Here is a 21950-nt window from a genome sequence, read left to right as displayed (position 1 = left end):
TTAATGGGTGTGTATCGGGTGACAGAGAATATGACTTGGCAGGAAATGCACTACAAATTTCTCATGAGACTGTACATATCACCACACAGGGCTTATAAGGCAACCCTGAGAACAACAGACGACTGCCCAAAATGTGGAACTGTGGGAGCCTCTCTAGGGCATATGTTTTGGTATTGTTCAAAGGTGACTCCCTTCTGGATAAAACTGGGACAACAAGTATCGCAAATGTGGAACATTCACTGGCAACCAACACCAGGACAGCTATTTGATGTCTATAGGATTCGTGGCAAGTCACCAGAGGGACTTAAAGAGTTCTTGAAAAGAGTAGTCTTGATGGGCAAACGCACCATACTACAATTGTGGCTACAACCAGACCCACCTGGAACACCACAATGGCGAGGAGCCATGATGCAATGCTGTATGCTAGAAAAGAAAAAAGTGGGAGACTTAGCCTCAAAAAAAGGAGACCAGTTCTGTAAAGTCTGGCTCCCGTTTTGGGACACTCTGACACCCGTAGCGAGAAGCAAGATATTGAACTGTTAACAGAACCGGTAGTGGGGAAGAGTTGAGGGCGGGGATAGAGGGGGGGGGGAGTTGGGGGAAGAGGGAGAAAAATTATAAGCTTGATGACATCTTCTATGTATTGTTCGAATTATTTGATGTATTGTGTTCAAGTGTTATCAATAAAAATTGATATATAAAAAAAAAAAAAAACAAACAAACCTTGAAAATAAGTGTAAAAACACTCCAGAACCTTTAAAAAAAACAAACAGCTGGACGAGCTTAAAAATGAAAAATAAGCTTAAAAACCAAAGGAATCATCAAAAATTGAGCATACTCAAAATCATGCATATTTAATTAGATGATGTCATCAGAATGGATAAGATACGGAAAAGCAAACAAAAGTAATATTAACTCACAGAAGAGGCACTGGGCAGTTCAAAATCTCCAAAAATTAATATTTTAAATTAACAAAATTCTTTTTGAATTATAGGGAGACAAGCAGACATAAAGAACTAAGAATTGGGTGCCTTGATAAAGTGAGAGGTGAAACATGAAGTTTGAACATGTTTTGTAAAAAAGAAAAATAAGAGCAATGATTGAAAACCAGTGGACAGTGGGGATAACCCGTTTAATCACATGCAGAAGTCTGTGAAATTCATCAGCCTTTAGCTTAGTCACCTCGCCCAAAGGTAAATGTTGATGTTTTAATGTACTAGATCAAGGAGGTACATAATAATATACAACAGGAAGAGTAATATCGATTTCAGAGGTGCATTTGGTGAAGTAGAGCACCTGGAGGATGCTATTGGAAGATGTAATTGTACCAAGGATTTGTTATCTCTGTACTCTGTTGGGAAGTTATATTAAAGTGTTGAAATGTTGAACCATTATATGAGAGGGTGGGGGATGATTAAAACAGAGAAATAAAATTTTTTTTGATGACTGTAAATAGTAAAATACTTAATTGACTGCTTAAACATGATTGAATCAATGTATATTAAGTGAAGGCAAAATGATTTATGTTTGGCAAAGTCATCAATAAAAACGTTGAAACATAATGTACTAGATCAAAAAGCCACTAATCAACAAAATTGAGCTGACCCACTTATCCATAAGACCATTCATGTAAGAACTGAATGAAAAGAATACAGGTTGTATTGTGTCTATTGTAAAATGAGAAGTAGTGTTGATTTCAAAGGCTTCTTAAAACATTTTCAAATATGAACAGAATGTACTCCTTTTAAAGGGTAAGACATTTTACTTGATAGGTTGTCTCCTGGAGTTTAAGACCATGTGTTACCTATTTTGTTTCTATTTTTCAGGACAAGACACTTTAAAGAAAGTATTAAGTTTATTCATGAATGCCGACTTGGAGGTGAGGGCTGCCTGGTTCACTGGTACGTTTCTCTGGTGCTTCAGAAGCTCTATGCAAAATTTCTTTGTGTATGTTTCATGTCAACCTTATTAATTAGAGAGATGTGAGAGATTTTTGTAAATGCTCTCTCGGATAGTGATCATTCTGTATTTGTTCATTTTCACTTATTTTTAAATTTTTGACTTGCCTTTGTTCCCAAAAGCTCAAGGCGAGTGCAAGATTAGACATAAAGAGAAATATACCAAGGAAAATATGTATCATGGAAAATAATAAACTATGACATAAATAACATTTAAAAGAATACAAGCCTACCCCCCACTGTCATTACTGTAGTTTTGAAAACCTATGGGAGATCCTTTAGGATTGAACAAAATCTTTTATGACGCATTCCACTTGAGCAGACTAGTCAAACATAAAATTGTGTTTCTCTAGTAAGGGATTACACTAGCTGAAAATTATAATTAAAAGTACTGATTCCAACTATAAGATCTGTCTCATTCAAGTCATGTTAGACCAGGGGTTCTCAACACTGGCCAAACCCAAAAAAAGTTTGCATCATCTCCAACTAATTCAGAATGCTGCAGCAAGACCGATAGAAGGCTGCAAGCGGTGTGACAACATCACACCCTTCCTGCAAAAACTACACTGGCTACTAGTACCTTACAGGACTAAATTTAAAACTCCCTTTGATTTTCAAGGCCCTTAGACGAATGGAAGAGTGGCCTAGTGGTTAGGGTGGTGGACTTTGGTCCTGGGGAACTGAGGAACTGAGTTCGATTCCCAGCACAGGCAGCTCCTTGTGACTCTGGGCAAGTCACTTAACCCTCCATTGCCTGCCGCATTGAGCCTGCCATGAGTGGGAAAGCGCGGGGTACAAATGTAACTAAAAATAAATGGGCCAGAGTGCTTAAAGAAGAATAAGTTAGCCCTTTTCACACCTTTTAGATATCTGAAGTCCTCTCGAGCATTATCACCATCTGTCCCCTCATCAAAAAGAAATTGTACAATATAATACCCACCAGTGAGCCTTCTCAGGAGTAGCCCCCACGCTCTGGAATTTACTCCCAGAGAGGCTACCTATTACTCGAGACTATCTGTACTTTAGGAAGTAGGTGAAAATCTGGCTCTTCTTCCAAGCCTTTAATGCATAGGGTGACTGACTATATACACCCTTTCTGCATCTGGACTATCTTGCAACACACACTGTAACTTAGATCAGTTTCTTATAAGTACATAAGTACATAAGTACATAAGTAGTGCCATACTGGGAAAGACCAAAGGTCCATCTAGCCCAGCATCCTGTCACCGACAGTGGCCAATCCAGGTCAAGGGCACCTGGCACGCTCCCCAAACGTAAAAACATTCCAGACAAGTTATACCTAAAAATGAGGAATTTTTCCAGTCCATTTAATAGCGGTCTATGGACTTGTCCTTTAGGAATCTATCTAACCCCTTTTTAAACTCCGTCAAGCTAACCGCCCGTACCACGTTCTCCGGCAATGAATTCCAGAGTCTAATTACACGTTGGGTGAAGAAAAATTTTCTCCGATTCGTTTTAAATTTACCACACTGTAGCTTCAACTCATGCCCTCTAGTCCTAGTATTTTTGGATAGCGTGAACAGTCGCTTCACATCCACCCGATCCATTCCACTCATTATTTTATACACTTCTATCATATCTCCCCTCAGCCGTCTCTTCTCCAAGCTGAAAAGCCCTAGCCTTCTCAGCTTTGCAGGCTGTTTTCCGTCCACTATAGCAGCCATTGGGAATCATATGCCATATTTTACAGTGAGCTGATTACTATTCAAATGAGCAGTCCAAGGAATGCACAGCTGTGTGGCGAGCAATACACAGAAAGGCCCGCTTACCTTTAATGATTGAAATTTAAAAGGAGGGCTGGAGCAGCTTTAGCAGTAGTTTCTCTTGCTTCTGCCGCTGTCCGATTCACCCTTCTCCCTCCATCTCGGCTCCATCTCCTCCTCTCGAGAGCTGGGGGCAGCTTTGTGAGTGTATGAAACCAATGTATGGAACATACGTCATTCACACACACAAAAAAAAATAAACAAAAAAACCCCATACACAAATACCTCTTGCCTGGGTCTTCTGCCAGTTCGGTAAAGGGGCAGCGGCTGCTGGTTTTCAACTCTGGGGCACTATCAAGATAGTTAAATGACAAGCCTTTAATGCATAGGGTGACTGACTATATACACCCTTTCTGCATCTGGACTATCTTGCAACACACACTGTAACTTAGATCAGTTTCTTATAAGTACATAAGTACATAAGTAGTGCCATACTGGGAAAGACCAAAGGTCCATCTAGCCCAGCATCCTGTCACCGACAGTGGCCAATCCAGGTCAAGGGCACCTGGCACGCTCCCCAAACGTAAAAACATTCCAGACAAGTTATACCTAAAAATGAGGAATTTTTCCAGTCCATTTAATAGCGGTCTATGGACTTGTCCTTTAGGAATCTATCTAACCCCTTTTTAAACTCCGTCAAGCTAACCGCCCGTACCACGTTCTCCGGCAATGAATTCCAGAGTCTAATTACACGTTGGGTGAAGAAAAATTTTCTCCGATTCGTTTTAAATTTACCACACTGTAGCTTCAACTCATGCCCTCTAGTCCTAGTATTTTTGGATAGCGTGAACAGTCGCTTCACATCCACCCGATCCATTCCACTCATTATTTTATACACTTCTATCATATCTCCCCTCAGCCGTCTCTTCTCCAAGCTGAAAAGCCCTAGCCTTCTCAGCCTCTCTTCATAGGAAAGTCGTCCCATCCCCACTATCATTTTCGTCGCCCTTCGCTGTACCTTTTCCAATTCTACTATATCTTTTTTGAGATACGGAGACCAGTACTGAACACAATACTCCAGGTGCGGTCGCACCATGGAGCGATACAACGGCATTATAACATCCGCACACCTGGACTCCATACCCTTCCTAATAACACCCAACATTCTATTCGCTTTCCTAGCCGCAGCAGCACACTGAGCAGAAGGTTTCAGCGTATCATCGACGACGACACCCAGATCCCTTTCTTGATCTGTAACTCCTAACGCGGAACCTTGCAAGACGTAGCTATAATTCGGGTTCCTCTTACCCACATGCATCACTTTGCACTTGTCAACATTGAACTTCATCTGCCACTTGCACGCCCATTCTCCCAGTCTCGCAAGGTCCTGCTGTAATCGTTCACATTCCTCCTGCGACTTGACGACCCTGAATAATTTTGTGTCATCGGCGAATTTAATTACCTCACTAGTTATTCCCATCTCTAGGTCATTTATAAATACATTAAAAAGCAACGGACCCAGCACAGACCCCTGCGGGACCCCACTAACTACCCTCCTCCACTGAGAATACTGGCCACGCAATCCTACTCTCTGCTTCCTATCTTTCAACCAGTTCTTAATCCATAATAATACCCTACCTCCGATTCCATGACTCTGCAATTTCTTCAGGAGTCTTTCGTGCGGCACTTTGTCAAACGCCTTCTGAAAATCCAGATATACAATATCAACCGGCTCCCCATTGTCCACATGTTTGCTTACCCCCTCAAAAAAATGCATTAGATTGGTGAGGCAAGACTTCCCTTCACTAAATCCGTGCTGACTTTGTCTCATCAGTCCATGTTTTTGTATATGCTCTGCAATTTTATTCTTAATAATAGCCTCCACCATCTTGCCCGGCACCGACGTCAGACTCACCGGTCTATAATTTCCCGGATCTCCTCTGGAACCTTTCTTAAAAATCGGAGTAACATTGGCTACCCTCCAGTCTTCCGGTATTACACTCGATTTTAGGGACAGATTGCATATTTCTAACAGTAGCTCCGCAAGTTCATTTTTTAGTTCTATTAATACTCTGGGATGAATACCATCAGGTCCCGGTGATTTACTACTCTTCAGCTTGCTGAACTGACCCATTACATCCTCCAAGGTTACAGAGAATTTGTTTAGTTTCTCCGACTCCCCCGCTTCAAATATTCTTTCCGGCACCGGTGTCCCCCCCAAATCCTCCTCGGTGAAGACCGAAGCAAAGAATTCATTTAATTTCTCCGCTACGGCTTTGTCCTCCTTGATCGCCCCTTTAACACCATTTTCGTCCAGCGGCCCAACCGACTCTTTGGCCGGTTTCCTGCTTTTAATGTATCTAAAAAAGTTTTTACTATGTATTTTTGCTTCCAACGCTAATTTCTTCTCAAAGTCCTTTTTTGCCCTCCTTATCTCCGCTTTGCATTTGGCTTGGCATTCCTTATGATCTATCCTGTTACTTTCAGTTGGTTCTCTTCTCCACTTTCTGAAGGATTGTTTTTTGGCTCTAATGATTTCCTTTATCTTACTGTTTAGCCACGCCGGCTGACGTTTAGTCTTTTTTCCCTTTTTTCTAATACGTGGAATATATTTGTCCTGAACCTCCAGGATGGTGTTTTTAAACAGCATCCACGCCTGATGCAAGTTTTTTACTCTGCGAGCTGCTCCTTTCAGTCTTTTTTTCACCATTTTTCTCATTTTGTCGTAATCACCTTTTCTATAGTTAAACGCTAGCGTACTTGATTTCCTAGTTTCACTTCCTTCAATGCCAATATCAAAACCGATCATATTATGATCACTGTTATCAAGCGGCCCTCGTATCGTTACCCCCTGCACTAGATCATGAGCACCACTAAGGACTAAGTCTAGTATTTTTCCTTCTCTTGTCGGCTCCTGAACTAGCTGTTTAAATGTACAAGGAACTTGCCTTGAGTTTAACCACCCGTCTATTTATCCCAACTGACTCTGTACCACGCATCATGTCCTCATCTATATATCTGCACTTGGCCACTCAGTTAGATGGTAAGCTGTATTGTAGTATTAGTATCATAGCTATGTTATTTGAATGTTCTAATGTGTTCTTATTAAATGTTTCATTGGTATTGTGTTGATATTGCATTATATCTCTGTTATTTGAATTTCAGTCCTGTCAAATGTGTATAATTTTGATTCTGTTTCATGGTAGTCCTATTATTAGGTTTCAGTTTGCTGTTTTCAAGTTTACCTTATTTATTGTATTTATGTTTATACTTGGTCATTTTACTATTGTTATGCTGTTAACAAAATTGTAAGTTTTATGTTAAACTGTACCTGCTGTACACTGCCTTGGGTGAATCTCTTCATAAAAGCGGTTAATAAATCCCAATAAATAAACCCAGTCCACGGGGCACACCAAGCCAGTCAGGTTTTCAGGATACCTGCAATGAATATGCATGAGATAGATTTGCATACGATGAAGGCAGTGCATGTAAATTTATCTGATACATATTCATTGTGGGTATCTTGAAAACCAGACTATCTTGGTGCGTCCCGAAGACTGGGTTGAGAATGCCTGTGTTAGACTATTGCTTTACCTAACTAAGGATCTATGGGAAGGTCATGTCCTAGGAGACGAAGCCCTTTTAGCTTTATGCTAAAAGCTTAACTACAATACATACACAAATAATGCTATACAACTAGAACTGACTCTGAGACTGACCACTGTCACTACCCAAAAAGACCGCACTAACTCAAATCAAATGCCAGGGTAAAGTGATGCATTTTTAAATTAATTTTAAATTGTTTTAAGGAGGACTCTGAACACAGACTCAAAGGTAAGTTGTTCCAGACATACGGAGCAAGAAAATAGAAAGCGGAAGCCCGCATAATTTCCCAACGCTCTTGAGAAGGTGGGGGAAGTACTAATCTATGATTGTTGAGGTACCGTAAACATCTAGCAGGAACATATGTGTGTCAAGATACATAATTGGGGGTACTGTCATGTAGAGCTCTAAATGCTAAAACCAAAATCTTGAATTATGTGTGAAATCGTTTGGGCAACCAGTGTAGACTTAAGAAAAGTGGAGCAACGGAGTCTTGGCATTTTGCTTACAGAGAAAAGAGGCAGCGATATTCTGTAAAGATTGTACTCTTTTAAGTTTGAATGATGGAAGACCAGCATATATGACATTACAGTAATCAATATGTGTGGTAATGTAAGTGTGTTATAGAGTATACAGGGCTGCATTGTCTAAAAAAGCATGAATCGAGAATCCTGAACGAAGCACAGAGGAAATATGCTAAGTGAAAGATAATTGTGAGTCAATAATGACCCCAAGATATCGGAAGGAAGTTACCAGAGCAATGGATATTCCTGAGAGAGAACCAATGGAGGAGAGGGAGTAATATTGTGGCTTGACAGCTAACATAGTAGTTTTGTCAGCATTTAAGATCAAATAGTGTTTCTTCAGCCAGAGAGCGACTTTATCAAAACAGGACTTCCGAGGAGTGAGACTGATATTAAAGGAGTTAAAGTAAAAGGCTAGTAAAATATCCACTTAGAAATAAGCTGAAATACCATAGAAGCTTGATCTCTTGTAAGAAAGTAAATTTTTGTTTTTTTTTTACTCATTAGTTCTCTGTCGTCTCTTAACCAGCCACTTACCACCATGCTTTACAATAATCTAAACTACCACCCTGTCTTCTAGGTCCATGAGATCTTGCTGGGTGGTACTCGACCACCACCAACCTGTCAGTTTTTGAGGAGTTTTACTTTGCTGCCACCGACTTAGCTTTCTCTTGTCCTGTGGTAAAACTAATTTATGTTTTTCCATTATCCATACCTTTATTTTCTCCAAATCACTTTGCAGTCACCAAAAAAGTGGCCAGCATCGACCTGATTTGTTTCTGTGCACTCGAAGCTCTATAGTTCCAGCTTCGCTTCCTCATGGCCAACGGTCTTGCTAGGGCATACTCCTTTTATCTACATTTTTGTTTTTTTCTTATTATGTCTCCCCTTTGCCTCTGCTCTTTATGGTGTGAACAGTGTGGTATTCTACTGCTCTCTGTAACTCTTCCAAATGTGCTTGTATTCTTTGGCAGTACAGGTCTCTACTATTGTCTTGTCTTTCTCATAATGTTTCCTCTGAACTGGCCTTCCTATAACTTTATATCTTTGACCCTTTGCTCTTTAAATTCCTCTTCTACAGAAAAGTTCTCCTTTCTGTGATTTGTTGAACCCTATAAAATATTTTGAATATTTCTGTCATATCCAGTTTGCCCCCTTTCTCCAACAGCTATATTTTAAGTGTCTCATCACAGGGTTGGTGTTGTAGACCCAGCATCTTCTCTGAACTGCTTCTATGCTATTGAAGTCCTTACAAAGATAAATCTCCCAAAACTGAGCACAGTACTTGGGGTACAGATTTACATAGTGGCTTTCCCTGTAAGCCTTTTTGCATTGACTCATTACCTTCAGATCATTTAAAATGATTACTTCTAGACCTTTGTTGTTTAACATGTCCAGTTCTTGTCTTTTTCACTCCAGAAACATTATTCCACATACTGTATTCTCTGTAATAATCACCTAGGCTATTATTAGAAATGGTGGTGGGGGGGGGGGGGGGGGGGGAGTGTTAGTCTATGGTGGGCTATTAATGGAGGCATCATTTCTCTCCTCCTCCCCCCCCCCCCCCCCCACACTCACACACAATGACAAGATCTCCCTTCTTACTTCTCCTCACGGTTATGGCGCTTTGCTGGTGTGGGGCCTTGAGCACTTATGCATGCTCAAAGCCTTGAGTATCTGCTTGTGCATGCTCAAGGCCCCATATCAACCCAGCTCTAGAACTGTGAGAAAAGGAAGAAGAGGGATCCATTCATCGAGGGGGGAGGACAGCAATGCCAGTTACTACAAATTCTGGGGGGTGGAATATTATTGGAGGAATCTAAATTTGGCTTTTAAGATGAAATTTACAGAGTTTTTTGATGCTGAAACAGAGGGGTGGGTTATTAGAGAAAATACGGTATTTTATCACTGAAGCTTGTTTTACAAACCCTCCATTTTGTAATCCCAAGTTATATCTAGGCTTTGTTTTAATTGTTCACCTTTTTCAGCATGTCCACTTTGTATCCTGTGCAAACAAGAAAATTTCTCCTTCCAATTCATCTGCAGTATTGCTAATAAAAATATTTAAAAGAATGCGCCATAGCACATGAGACCTAGGATGCTTCATTGGTCACTTTACATAGAAATTGTATATAAGGGCAATTTTTATGTGTCAACATTTTTATTGATGATTCCACCTGGTAACACATCCATTAGAGTACATACACAACAAATTGTAAAGCTATCGTTCTTATGTACATTAATCTTAAGTTGCTATCATCAGTTTTTATTATAAGGGCAATTTTATAATGGGGTATAAACAATTAGGAGAGACTTACATGAGTAAATGTGCAGAAAACCAGCACTTAGGCATCTAAGTGGCAGCAAAATGACTGAGCTCTATTCTGTAAGAGCATGTATAAGTGGGGATGTTCACATGGGCAGGGCATAGGAAGGGCAAGAGCAGAGCTGCCACTCCTGTGCACAACATACATAATGCAGTAAGTTAGGTGTGCCCACCAGGACTATGGCTGGTGTAACTTGTGGGTGCCTAAATGTAAGGTGTGCCAATACTGGGTTCTCCAGGTATTCTATAATGGAATTTGGTCACTCACATATTGTTATAGAATAGTCTTTCACCACACAGCATTCACTCCCTTACATCTTCCTTAGTAAAGACCATGATCAAATGGTCCTACTGATTCCCTCATAGACTTTCTGCTTGTAATGTACCTGAAAAAGTAGAAGACACCTAAAAGGAGGCACCCACTTATAGAATTCCCCCCATATGCCTACCTCTTTCTGTACTCTCATACATCTTTGGAATTGTGGTTTGGCTTCATAAAGAACTTGAAAAACAATGTACAAACTAGAGGGCTACATGGGGACAGAAATATTCACCCATCCTCGCTGTCCCCAGTTAAATCTAACCCCTACCCAACTGTAGCCATTAAGATCCACTCCACCCCCACCCATCCCCGTAATTAATCGCCTCCATCCCCATCCGTACCGCAGGAGTCGATGCTTTTATGAACTTGTTCGCTGCCCTCCATTTCCTTCTGACCCTAACAGCCTCCCATGGTTTTTTTGGACAGTGTTAACTATTCAACTAATGAGTGTTTGAAGCCTCATTCTAGCATCACCAGAGATGTTGACTACACTCCCACAGGAATCCTTTGCCAATGTCTTCAATCCTTGCGGGAATCCTGTGGCTATGTCTTCCATCCTCACAATCTTCATTCCTGTGCAGCTCCCTAGTATGAACAGGAAAACTTCTCCATGCCCAGGCAGTAATTTATAACAATTGGTGTATGCTGAGACTGGTAGCGCTATACAAATGATTTATAGTAGTAGTAGTAGATTGTATGTTATGCCGCTCAGCTCTATCCTTATGTTCCAACTACTGGAATTGCTGTCAAAGCCCACTGCAGCCTATCCAAATCCATCTTGTCATTTGCGGGACACAGTAAAAGTCTGCCAGGCACTGTCCTCACGTTCCAAATCACTGGAGTTTCTGTCAAAGGTCTCTCCAGCCCATCCTTCAACCAAATTGCTATTTGCGGGACACAGACCATACAAGCCAGCCCAGCACTGGCCTTAGTTGATACAGACAGAGTTGCCATCTCAGCACCACTTGATGTGCAAACACATATGCAGCCCTTTAAGTTTTGTTTTTTTTATACCATTTATTTTCTAATTAGAAATCCTCTGTGATCATCACACACCTTTTTGAATTCCGTTGCAGTTTTTTTCTCCACCACCTCCCTTGGTAGGGCATTCCAGGCATCAGCCACCCTCTTCATGAAAAAGAAATTTCTATTATTACTCCTGAGTCTACCACCCCGCAACCTCAATTCCTGTCCTCTAGTTTTGCCATTTTCCCTTCTCTGGAAAATATTTTTCTATATTAATACCTTTCAAGTATTTAAATGTTTGTATCATATCTCCCCTGACCCTCCTGTCCTCTAGGGTATACATGTTCAGGTCTTCCAGTCTCTTCTGATATGTCTTTTGGCGCATGCTCCATATCATTTTTTTCGCCTTCCTCTGGACCTCTTCAAATCTTCTGTTTTTAGTGGAGTCTGTTAGGGCCCCCTCTGACAAACTAGTCTCAGAGGGCTGTAATTATGTGGGAATTATTTCTCTGATATATTTCTACTTACCATAGTAAATATACCATTTGGAATTATGGGGCAAATAGGGTTTTTACCTCCTTACACCCACCCAAGATACAATGGACCAGCCACCTCCGAGATATGGGGTGACAGCAAAGACAGAGGCTATTTTCCTTCCAAAGGGATAGTCTTTATTTCAACATAGATGATAACAAAGCAATTAGACGATAAGGCAATTAAACAGTAAACTAATTAGGCAATAAAACAATTAGACAAAGTAATTGTACAGAGTAATCAGGCAAGGTAATCAGAAAAAGTAATTAGGCAAAGTAATCAGGGAATTAGGTAAAGTAATTAGGGAATTAGGTAAAGAATTAGGTAGATTAGTTTGGGAATTAGGTAAAGTAATTAGGGAATTAGGTAGGGGATTAGGTCATAACAAATGGCAGAATTTGTTATGAGAGGGAGAGAGAGACCACTGTGATAAACAGTCAGTTGGCCATCTCACCCCCTCCAACTAGATACAACACAACCGTGCCTTATATACCGTGCCCTCCCATCCAGTCTACAACTTGCAATCTCAGCTACTTTCTGTCTCACACCATTGTTTACATAGAATGAAACACAGTAACTGGGTGTTCTGGAGCACAGAACACAATATCTGAATGTTTATATAAAACAGCATCTAAGATAATAAAACGCACCGTGAACGTTCTGAAGACAACGTTCTGAAGTCACTCAAACACTCCCTGGCTGTAGGGTTCGTGGATTCATGGTGTGAAGCCAGCCAGCCGTCTCTGCCCCGCCCTCGCGTCAAACGTCATGACGTCGAAGGTGGAAAAAAAACCAAACAAACGGATCGCACCCACGCACAGTGCGTTTTATTATATTAGATTTACCTCCGTGGTGGCGGTTCTGGCAGCGCAGCGTCAGGGAAGGAGGCGGCGCTCCCGACGTCTCTAGCCTTCTCTTTGCTGTGTTCCGCCTTCTTCTGACATCAAGGATGATGTCAGAAGAAGGCGGAACACAGCGAAGGGAAGGCTAGACGTCGGGAGCGCTGCCTCCTTCCCTGATGCTGCGCTGCCGGAACCGCCACGGAGGTAAATTTAAAAAGAAAAAAAAAAAAAAAGGATGTTGGGGGGAGAGAAGAGGGTGGGCAGTAAAGTTGAACAATGGGAGCGGGAGGGCAGGGGAAAAACGACAGCATGGATGCGAAGGGGGGGGCATGGATGCGAAGGGGGGGGAGAAGAGGGCGGGCCAGGCTGGGACATAAGAGAGAGAGGAGCATGGATGCGAGGGGGGGTCATGGAAGGGAGAGAGGGGAATTGCTGGAAAAGGATGAATGGAGGGGGCAGGGGACAGAGGAGCATGGATGGGCATGGATTGGGAGGGCAGGGCTCAGGGAGAGAGGGGAATTGCTGGAAAGGGATGAATGGAGGGGGCAGGGGACAGAGGAGCATGGATGGGCATGGATTGGGAGGGCAGAGCTCAGGGAGAGAGGGGGATTGCTGGATAGGGATGAATGGAGGGGACAGATGGGCATGGATGGATATGGATTGCAGGGCAGGGCTCAGGGAGAGAGGGGAATTGCTGGATAGGGATGAATGGAGGGGGCAGGTGACAGAGGAGCATGGATGGGCATGGATTGGGAGGGCAGGGCTCAGGGAGAGAGGGAAATTGCTGGATAGGGATGAATGGAGGGGACAGATGAGCATGGATGGATATGGATTGCAGGGCAGGGCTCAGGGAGAGAGGGGAATTGCTGGATAGGGATGAATGGAGGGGGCAGGTGACAGAGGAGCATAGATGGGCATGGATTGGGAGGGCAGGGCTCAGGGAGAGAGGGGAATTGCTGGAAAAGGATGAATGGAGGGGGCAGGGGACAGATGGGCATGGATTGGGAGGGCAGGGCTCACACTCTCTCTCTCATATACAATGTCTTTCTGACTCACACTCTCACACACTCTGTCTCACACTGTATCACATTCACTCTCTATGTGCCACACAGTCACTCACACACTCGCTTGGTCTCATACACTCACTCTCACAGAGAATCTGTGTCTCACACACACTCTCTCTCTCGCACACACACACACACACTCTCTCTCACACTGTGTCTCACATGCACACTTGCACACACTCTCATTCTCACACACACACTCTCTCACAAACACACTCACACCCAGACTCACTCTCTCTCTGTCACACACACACACTCACTCACACTTTCACTCTGTCTCTCACACAGTCACTCTCACATACACTCTCACAAACAGACACACTCCGAGGAAAACCTTGCTAGCGCCCGTTTCATTTGTGTCAGAAACGGGCCTTTTTTACTAGTCTTATAATAAGTCCAAGGCTCTAGATTGCAGTGCTATTTCGTCACAAGAATTTCCTTAGGACCCGGGTCTTATCACTGTGCTGACTCAACACGTCTTCGCTTCCAAACTGTGTATGTCCTTGTTAGTGTAGAATCATCGGCACCATTTCTGTCAGGGAGGAGGAAGAGCACTCTTAGCTGGTACAGTGTGACCTTGTATGTACAGCTCTCAGCAATAATACAGAGAACACAGAAAAAAATGCAGCTTTCAGGTAGCTTTAAGATTTAAGCCTTTAGCTTTGTAGGTCATAGGTCATGCCTCTCAGTCAGAAAAGTGCAAATCAATTCACTTCTTACATCTTTAGCAAGATATGACCTCCAAAACTGAACACTGTACTCCAGGTAGGGCCTCACCAATGACTTCTATAGGGGCATAAACACATCCTTTCTTCTGCTGGTTACACCTCTCTCTATACAGCCTAGCATCCTTCTGGCTACAGCCATCGCCTTGTCCCACTGTTTCATCGCCTTCAGATCCTCAGATACTATCACCACAAGATCCCTCTCCCTGTCTGTGCATATCAGCTTCTCACCACCTAACGCATATCTCTCTCTTGGATTTCGACCCCCTAAGTGCATCACTTTGCACTTCTTTGCAGTGAATTTTAATTGTCAACATTAGACCATTCTAACTTTTGCAGATCCTTTTTCTTGTTTTCCACTCCCTCTGGGGTGTCCACTCTGTTACTAATCTTGGTATCTTCCACAAAAAAGGCAAACCTTACCTTCTAATCCTTCGGCAATGTCGCTCACAAATATGTTGAACAGAATCAGCCCCAGAATCGATCCTTGAGGCACTCCACTTCTCCCCTTTCCTTCCTCCGATTGAATTCCATTAACCACCACCCTCTGCGTCTGTCTGTCAACCAATTCTTAATCCAGTTCACCTAGCACACGTCCTTGATCCAGTTCTCTGGTCAGCCAGTCAAAGAATTCAATCAGATTTGTTTGGCACGATTTACCTTTGGTAAAACCATCTTGTCTCAGATCTTGTAACCTATTGGATTCTAGGAAATTCACTATCCTTTCCTTCAGCATCACTTCCATTACTTTTCCAATAACCGAAGTGAGGCTTACCAGCCTGTAGTTTGCAGCTTCTTCTTTGTCACCACTTTCATGAAAAGGGATCACATCCGCTCTTCTCCAATCCCACAGAACCACCCCCGTCTCTAAGTATTTATTAAACAAATCTTTAAGAAGATCTGCCAGAACCTCTCTGAGCTCCCTCAGTATCCTGGGACGGACCCCGTCTGGTCCCATTGCTTTGTCCACCTTCAAATTGTTAAGTTTTTCATAAACACTTTCTTCCGTGAACTGTGCTATATCCGCTCCATTCTCATAAATACCTGTGCCAGTCAATTGTAGTCCTTCTCTAGGAGGTACCGGCTGTCTTGGTACATGTGTGTACCAACGACATAAAAGATTGTGGGAAAGAGGTTCTGAAAGCCAAATTTAGGCTCTTAAGTAGAAAGTTGAAATCTAGAACTTCCAGGGTAGCATTTTGAAAAATGCTCCCCATTTTATGTGCAGCACCAGAAAGGCAGACAGAGCTCCAGTATCTCATGGTGTAGGTGAGACAATGGTGCAGCCATGAGGTATTTAGATTTATTAGGGACTGTACAACATTCTGGGGAAGAGGGAGCCTGTTCTGAAAGATGTGCTCCTTCTTAATTGGTATGGAACCAGGCTGCTGGAGCTAGCATTTAAAAGAACATAGAGCTGCTTTTAAACTAGAACCTGGGGAAGTAGGGGCACCCCAATAGATTGCAACAAAGGCAAAAGTAAGTCTGGAGCCTTTAAGGGAGTAGAGACTGCAAATTATCCCTGTCAACTGCCAAACAGCTTGTAGTTACAAACAAAAAACAGACTTTGAAATATTTATATACAAATGCTATATGCCTAAAAAATGAGATGGGAGAGTTAGAGTATATAGCACTAAATGAAGAGGTAGATACAGTAGGCATCTCAGAAACCTAGTGGAAAGAGGACAACCAATGGGGCACAGTTACCAGGCTACAAATTATATTGCAATAATAGGGTGGACTAACCATTATTAAGGTAGACCTCGGGAAAGCCACAGCTTATCACTAAATAGTATGAAATTTTGCTTTTTTTTTTTTACTTTTCCAGGTACTTGTAACCTGGAGTTGCCATTGTTGGGAACAGGATACTGGGCTAGATAGACCCTTGATCTGAGCCAGTAGGGGTAACTCTTTTTATGTTCTTAGGTTTAATCTTCAAGTACTATGCAGTGGCGTAGGGCAGGGGGCGGTCCGCCCTGGGTGCACGCCGCTGGGGGGATGTCGGCTCCGCTGGTTCCCTGCTCCCTCTGCCCCGGAACAGAAAGAACCAGCGGAGCCGACGCAGCTCCCAGCGATGTGCACTCGGGGCGGACCAGCCCTCCCGCCCCCCCCCCCTTCCTACGCTACTGGTAAGAATGCACTCCGGGGGGGGGGGGGTGTCAATGCACCGAGGGGGGGGGGTCGCGCTGCACCCGGGGGGGTGCGCAGTGGTGAATCGCCCAGGGTGGCAGCTGCCCTCGCTACGGCACTGGTACTATGAACAAGTTTAATGGCAAGTTAAAGATTACAAATAGTAGATCTGTAGTTTCATTTTTTAGTTCTTTCTATACTCTGGAGTTCAAACCATTCAGACCAGGTGATTTACTGCCCTTTAACTTGTCGATTTGGCTTATTACATCTTCAAGGTTCATCAAGATTTGTTTCAGTTCCTCTGTATCCTTCACCCTTACATACCATTTCTGGCACAAGTTGCTCCCTTACATCCTCCTTAGTAAATACCAATGATCAAATGATCCCACTGATTCCCTCACAGACTTTCTGCTTCTAATGTACCTGAAAAAGTTTTTCTGTGAGTTGTCACCTCTTTGGCAAGCATCTTTTCAAATTCTCTTTTAGCTTTCTTTATCTAACTTACTGGCGCTTATGTTGCTTCCTATTTTCTTCATTTGAAATCATTTTCAAGTTTTTTGAAAGATGTTCTTTTGACTCTAATAGTGTCTTTCAATTCACTTTTTAACCATGACAGTTTCTATTTGGACTTCCTTCCTTCTTGCATTGGTTTGGATTTGGTTTGCAAGCTTAAGTTATGCACATCAGATCAGAGATTATCTTTTGGCTACTGATTTAGGTAAATTGTTAATGTTTTGTTGAGATCCAGGGTGGATTCCTGTACTGAAATATTTTAATTTTCCATGTTTGATAGAGTTAAAACTGGCTTTGACAAAGGTGAATCCTTTTTGTTAGTGCAGCATTTAATTCGGTAAATCATTTCCTTGTCATCTATACCAGACCAGTCCAGACTCATGGGTTGTGTCCATCTACCAGCGGAAGGAGACAGAGAAAATAGTTCCAAGTAAACTACCCCTTAAGGGTATCGTACAGCCTGGACTATTCAGTATTTTCTCTGTCTCTTAGCAGATGGTGGACGGATCGTGCAGCTGCTCTGGATTGCTGGCTGGTAGCTTCTGTCATAGATTCTTCTGGTGACAGTGGAGCCAGGGGTGTTCTGGTAGCTGTGTTGGGGCTAGTTTTAGATGATACTCAGTGGTCCTGAGTTCCTCATCTACCAGCTAGGGTGATATCCAGTGACGCTGGTTCCCTCCCCTGGCTGTCTTTATAGCAGGGTGATGGTTGATTGTGGCATGGACTTGTCTCCCCTGTGGGGGTTCTTCTCTTCTGTGTTGATAGGTATATCTCAATTTCTGCCTCTGAGGTAAACCTATTTATTCCTGTCACTAGTGAAGAAGATTGTTTAAAAAAAAAAAGGAAGAAGAAGAAACTTTGTTTTTCCTTCTTTTTCTTGCCTGTTACCTGATTTATTTTTAGTTCCTTCTTCTCGGGGCCCCCTTTGTTTTTGGTGGGCGCTGTCCTTGCGTTTGGCTTCGCTTCTCTGCTCTCTCAGGTTTTGTCAGGCCATTTTGTTCCCTTGCGGTGTTTTCGCTCTTTCCTGCCTTTAGCAATATTTTCTAGGGGGCCGCTTGTGAAGTTTCTTTGAATTTCGCTGGCCAGCGTCTGATTCTGATCTTGGACCCTTCCGAGCTGGTACCAGTTGATTTGATTTTTTTTTTTTGTGGGGCACGGCTCATGTCTGGATCACGAAACTCAGCTGTTTTTCTCCTCTTCATGGTCCTAGATGGCGGCTGGTTCAGAGGGCGGCCTCGTTGCTAGAACTTATACCTTTGCGGTTCAAAGGTCTTAATCTGCCGTTTCCAAAGTGGGGGAAGTCTCTTGCTGGCTCCGTTTGGCTGCAGGCTCAGTCTTTTTAGTCCATGGCTATTTTTCTTTCCTGTCAGCCTTACGCATCTGTTGGTCAGTTCTTTTTCAGACTGTCTGGTCTCTACTGCTTCAGGCATCTTGCTTGAGATGCCCCTGCTATTCGATTCTTGTTTTGGCAGCAGTTTTTCCTCCCTTCCTTAGGGAGGTTCTGGTTCTCTCGTCCCTGTGGATCCCTCTTGTCTGCTCTGGTTTGTCTGCAGGGTACTTTCCTTCTGGCGGTGGTCCGAGTTGCCCTTGGTGTGCAACTGCTAGCTCATATCCCTCTTTTGCTTGGACTCTGTTCAGTGTCTCTTTACGGGAATGTGCCTTTTTAGGACTAATTTGCCACAGCTCTTCCTTGCTTTCCCTTGCTTCCGGGCGGGAATTTTAGCCTGGCACATGCGTATTTTGCCTTTTCTAGTTTCAGGCTCCTCTCTCCTGGCACATTTGGCACGCCTTCCTTTTTCTGTAAGGGGTGCAGTTCTTTCCTGCTGAGCAGATCTATTGCTGTGCATTTAGATTATTGCCTCTTAGCTCTGCGCTTTTTCTCTACTTTTCTGCAGGGAAGTGGCTCTGTTCTAGGTCTGGAGTTTGACTCTCCCTTAGCTGGTTTTTCCTCTGTTTGATAATGGCCAGCTTCCTCTTTGTTCCTGGCCTGGCGAGAGTTGTTTCTTCCTCACTGCCTTATGGCTGCATTTTGCTCCCTATGGTCTGAGGATTCCAGCGCCAGGTCTGCATTTCCACAAATTGTGATTCTTTCTTGTTGGCCTCCTGGCAGCACCTTCTTCTCTGGTTGTTTCCCAGGGCTCCATCTATGCATTTTGCTTGTTGAGCACAATTCCATCGCTGCATGTTGAGCATGGCTCCATCGCTGCATGTTGAGCGCAGCTCCATCGCTGCATGTTGAGTGCAGCTGCATCGCTGCATGTTGAGCACAGCGTCATTGTTCCATGCATTTCCACCATTCCACGTTGGGCACGGCTGCATCGCTGCATGTTGGGCACAGTTCCAGGTTGGCTTTAGCTCCATCGCTTTATGTTGAGGACAGCTCTGGTATGTTGAATGAAGTTCCTTCGCTACATATTCTGCAACCTTTCATCTCTGTATGTTGAACGCAGCTCCATTGTCGCATGTTGAGTGTAGTTCTTTCTCTGCAGGTTTCAGTGTGGGGCACAGTCCTGTGTCTGCATTTAGAACACAGCTCTGTATCTTCCTGTGGAACGCAGCTTCTTGTCTATGTGTGGCATGCAGCTCTCTCTCTGCGTATGGAACGCAGCTCCATGTCTGCATGCAGAGCACAGCTCCACCGCCTGTTGAGTGTAGTTCCATCTCTGTGTGTTTAGCACAACTCTTCTCTGCAGATTGGGCGCAGTTCCAGGGCTGTATGTGGAACACAGCTCTGTGACTGCAGGTCCTTACAGCTTCATGTCTGCATAGGAAACATAGCTCCTTGGCGTGTGGAGCGCTGCTCCTTGCTGGCATCTGGAGTGCAGTTCCTTTCCAGTGTCTGGAGCACAGCTCCTTGCTGGCGTCTGGAGCGCAGCTCCTTGTGTGCGTGTGGAAAGCAGGTCCTTGTCTGCATTTTATACACAGTTCCATCACTACCGCAGCAGGTACCTCTAACATCCAGCTCTTTCAGTGGGGCACTGCTCATCCTCTGTCTGTTACTCTCAGCTTCTTCTCTGCTTGTTCAGTGCATTTCTATCTTTGCCAGAGGTGTGCAACTCCTTCTCTGCCCAAGATACATGGCTCAGTTTGTGTGCTTTGTGTTGCGCCCCTCACCTGCTGCGCGTCTCGCCCGCTCCTCACCTACGCCGCCGTAAGGGGAGCGTCGGCCTTAGTGGCAGAGCCGATGCTCCCACTATTGCTCTCCGTCAGCGAAACGCTCCTGCTTGTGAGCGCCGGCCATCGTGGCGGTGCCAGCGCTCTTGCTCACCGCTGCTCCCGCAATCTGGAGCACTGACCATTTTGGCAGCGCCGGCGCTCCGAGTGGAGTCTCCTCTTCCAGGCGCAGGGCCCGGGAACGCTTGCTCCGCCTCCTGATGCCCAATTGGCCTCTTGCCACCAGGCTCCGCCTCCTCCAACTGGCTAACCAATCAGAGACCTCCCTTGCCAGCTGATTCCTTTTGCTCCTGATGGTGGGAGCTACTTCAGGAGCATCTGTTCTCCACTGCATTGCTTCTGCTTCTACCTCGGTAGGTGATTGTTTGCGCTGTATCTTTTCTCTAGCTGTTACCTGCTGCCTGACCTGACCTCTGCCTGCACACCGGATTACTCTCTTTGCCTGCTGCCCGACCTGACCTCTGCCTGAACACCGGATTACTCTCTTTGCCTGCTGCCCGATCTGACCTCTGCCTGAACACCGGATTACTATCTTTGCCTGCTGTCCGACCTGACCTCTGCCTGAACACCGGATTACTCTCTTTGCCTGCTGCCTGACCTGACTACTGCCCGAACCTGGACTACTATTTGCCCGCTGCCAGACCTGACTATTGCCGGAATCCGGATTACTTGTTGCCTGTTGCCTGACCTGACTACTACCTGAACCCAGATTACTCTCTGCCTGCTACCTGAACCCGGACTACTCTCTGCCTGCTACCTGACCTGACCACTACCTGAACCCGAATTACTCTTTACCTGCTGCTTGCCTCCGACCACCGCTTGAATCCCGACTCCTCTCTGCCTGCCGCCTGTGGCCGTCTTACCCCGCCTGCATCCAGAAGTCCTGTCGGCTGCCTGCAGCTGGGGGCTCAACCCTCGGGGAACGGCGGTCATCACAGGTGAAGCCTTGGGGTTGCTCGGCTGCCCAGCAGAGCGCAGGTTCGAGTCTTCGCCTCTGTGCTCCGCCTGGGCACAAGGACTCACGAACACGACACTTTGAGTGCCAATCCATTTGTTCTCATTGAGCAGGGATCCTACTCGGCCTGATGAGCGCAGCTTCGTTCCTGTCCCTTGAGCACAGTTCAGTCTCTTGACTGTGGAGCGTATTTTCACCTTTGCCTGTTGGACACTGTTTCACCTTGCCAGTCAACCCTAGCTGTTTTCTGCAGGTTGGATACAGTAACTTCTCGGCAGCTGTGGCATACCGCAGTTTAGATTGGTAGACAAGGCTGCCTTGTGTTCTGTTAGCTACCATTCCTGTGCTACCTTTACTTGCCGTAGCCTCTTGGTGGTTGGCAAGAAGCTTCTCCATTGCTGGAGTTTGAATTAGACTCTGCTCCTTTTTTGGCTTCTTGGCACCCTGGGGTCTTTTTCTCTGCAGTGTGGCTCTCGACTCTCTCTCTTTTTGTCTTCTTGGCTCTGTTCTTTCATCCGTAAGTCCAGAGCGAGCTGGTTTAGGAGTACTCTCTTTCTACGGTTGTACATTGGTATGCTGCTGCCCTTTTC

General features: G+C 44.3%; 1 protein-coding gene across 2 annotated transcripts in view; it reads left to right on the top strand.

The window, feature by feature from the left end:
* The window catches only part of DUSP22 (dual specificity phosphatase 22), a 231116-nt gene that overhangs the window by 183845 nt on the left and 25321 nt on the right, over positions 1-21950 (top strand). For both annotated transcript variants that reach the window (XM_030210952.1, XM_030210957.1), the window contains exon 5: positions 1827-1901. In XM_030210952.1, coding sequence (XP_030066812.1) covers positions 1827-1901 — 75 coding nt within the window. The remainder of the gene's footprint in view (positions 1-1826; positions 1902-21950) is intronic.

This window comes from Microcaecilia unicolor, chromosome 1, assembly GCF_901765095.1.
Source record: "Microcaecilia unicolor chromosome 1, aMicUni1.1, whole genome shotgun sequence".
NCBI classification, from domain to species: domain Eukaryota; kingdom Metazoa; phylum Chordata; class Amphibia; order Gymnophiona; family Siphonopidae; genus Microcaecilia; species Microcaecilia unicolor.
Note: the sequence above shows the minus strand (reverse complement) of the source record. Positions and strands in the feature narration are given on the sequence as shown.